We start from the raw sequence: 2,500 nt of genomic DNA, 5'->3' as shown, positions 1-2,500 counted from the left end.
TTGAGCCTGGTTTGATATATTTATATATTGTTTCTAAGGAGCTAAGGAGTGCTAGTTAGAATGCCTGTTAGTCAGAAGTAATGTGAGTCACTGTTAAATGATGTGAAGATGCCTTTCCTGCCTGGCTTGCTCATCTGGTTAGTGATATATGAGAGAGAGTGTACGTGAGTGAGAATCTGCTCACACGTGTGCGTGTGTGTGTGCCTGTGCACACATGCGTATGTTTGTGCTTGCAGTGATGTGCATTTACATAACCACATCAGCCATGCTAGTTAGTTTGTTTGTTTGTATTACTGTATATGAGTGAGTGAGTGAGTGAGTGAGTGAGTGAGTGAGTGAGTAAGAGTGAGTGACTAGGTCCATGTAACAGAGAAGCATTTCACCCTGCTACGGAGATTGAGGCCAGACGAGTTTTATAGTTTGAATGCTGAGTCACTGTTGTCATTGTCCTACTCGTCACTGTGTATGTCATCTTGCTGCTGTAACCCATTGTCACTAGTAATAGGAGTACTATTAACATATTCACATTCTCAGGAAGATGCATGGAAAGCTTCAGCTCTCCACCGCAGCTCTTTTCCTGCCTACCAACTATAGCAATCCCCGTGGCAACCGCATTGAGAGGACAGCTCTCATTGGCCCTTGGGGTTGGGCATGAATGGGAGTGTCATGAGCCAGTTAGGCCGGTCATTTCGACAGAGGCGGATGTGATGTCACAGTATGATGTCACGGAGGGGGTTGTAAGTGTGGTGAGTGTGTGGAGTTATGAATGAAAAGGAAGGAGAAAGGCCGGTTGAGCAGCAGTCACAGTCAGCTAAAGGAGAGCTACGAAGAGTGTGTGTGTTACGACTCATTTCCTGATCAGTGCCAGAAAAGTCAGAGACTCAGCAGACTGGAGATGGGCTCAAAACACCAGCTCAGCAGGTAGATTGCATTTATACACACACGCAGACATGCACGCACGCACACACACAATGCCATTTATGCATGTATATGCTGTACATAGAAAGATGTGCAATCACACACACACACACACACACACAAATATATTTTAGGCATCACACACATCCTGTTCATCACACACATGCTTCAGAGAGATATTAAGTCAAGTCAAGTCATCTTTATTATCCCTAAGAGGGAAATTTGTTTGGCTGAAACAGCATCCACTTATGGAAACACACAGACATTTTTGAGACAGACATTCAAACATACAACATCACACAAGTGGAGTACACTTATACCGTATGACCTCATCTGGCAGTATGCTAGTGTGAACTAGGGGTTTCACCACTGCTGATTTTTTACGAGTCATCAGGTTTGTAAAAAAAAATAGTCGAAATCGTTGTTTACGTTGTTATTTAAAAGGCATGCAGACAGAGCAATAATGAAGATTTGGGAGATCATGAAAATCGTATTTTGAAAATAACTTTTAAGCCATCTCCAGGAACAGCAGAGAGGACAATTGTCCTTGACAATAAAGTTGACAAGCAAACCTGTTATCTGCTGTCTTCTCTGGTCTGTGACTTTGCCTACTGCTTCTGTCCAGTACACACACACATACACACACACACACACTCACACACACACACACACACACACACACACACACACACACACACACACACACACACACACACACAGCTGATTTGAGCTGTTCATGACCATGTTGTATTGTCCAGGGTGTGGTATTGTCTCGTTTCTCATGGACAGGGTCTTGCTTTGTTACTTTTCGAAGTGAAATAAGGCTTGTGTCTTTTTGTCATTGGGTCAGTTAATTAACATCTTGTGCTGCTATGGCAACTTCTTATTGTATTATATATCACAGGAATACATAAGTGAGTTTGTTCATATTTCTATAATATGCTAGTTCCCCATAAACCTTTCTATAAATAGAGGTATTTCACCATCCAAACATTCTCTTGATTTGCTAGATTTGCTTCTTCCGTGGTGGTTGTTCTTGCTGTGCAATTTTGCAATGTGGATTTTCGTGTTCCCTCATGTACACACATACTGTACAAAGAGTGTTGAACATTTAATGATAAATGCAGAGTGATTACTCCATTTGATGTGGTGTAATGACTAAGTAGTCAGTTATGCATCGAATGAATCAAAGTGAGTTGAATATGGAATGATGTTTATACTGAAGTGAAGAGGAAATTCAGCAACTCTTGGAGGACAATGGAACTTGATAAAAATGTGGTTCATGGGTATCGTATTCACCGTTGTATCTGTACCACCATCTGTAGGACGGCCATCCCTGTCTTGTAGAAAAGCCCAACATTGGCTCCTCTTTATATAAAGCTCTTTTACCTCACTTCCCTTCACTTGCAGTTCTCAGAGTACCAAACCAGGTCCCAACATTGGCTAAACTATATGCATAAACTATATCAACCAAATGCAAACCTAGATAAGTTATTCTTCTAAAAACAGCCCACTATAAGGTCTATTACCTCTCTGAAGAGTAGTATTAGGCTCAACGTGCCTATTGCTGAGTGTAGCCTAT

At 41.6% G+C, this 2,500-nt stretch overlaps 1 protein-coding gene across 3 annotated transcripts in view; it reads left to right on the top strand.

Moving 5' to 3' along the window:
* acot7 (acyl-CoA thioesterase 7) overlaps positions 1-2,500 on the top strand; it is a 62,592-nt gene that overhangs the window by 6,019 nt on the left and 54,073 nt on the right. The window contains exon 1 of one of the 3 annotated variants that reach the window (XM_083675519.1): positions 787-921. The exons of the other annotated variants lie outside the window; for them this stretch is intronic. Coding sequence (XP_083531645.1) covers positions 896-921 — 26 coding nt within the window. The 5' untranslated portion in view covers positions 787-895. Of the gene's footprint in view, positions 1-786; positions 922-2,500 lie in introns of those variants that run through there. 3 annotated transcript variants of the gene reach the window in all.

This window comes from Argentina silus (genome assembly GCF_951799395.1).
Source record: "Argentina silus genome assembly, chromosome: 8".
Lineage (NCBI taxonomy): Eukaryota > Metazoa > Chordata > Actinopteri > Argentiniformes > Argentinidae > Argentina > Argentina silus.
The sequence above is the reverse complement of the archived record's forward strand: the minus strand, read 5'-3'. Positions and strand labels throughout refer to the sequence as shown.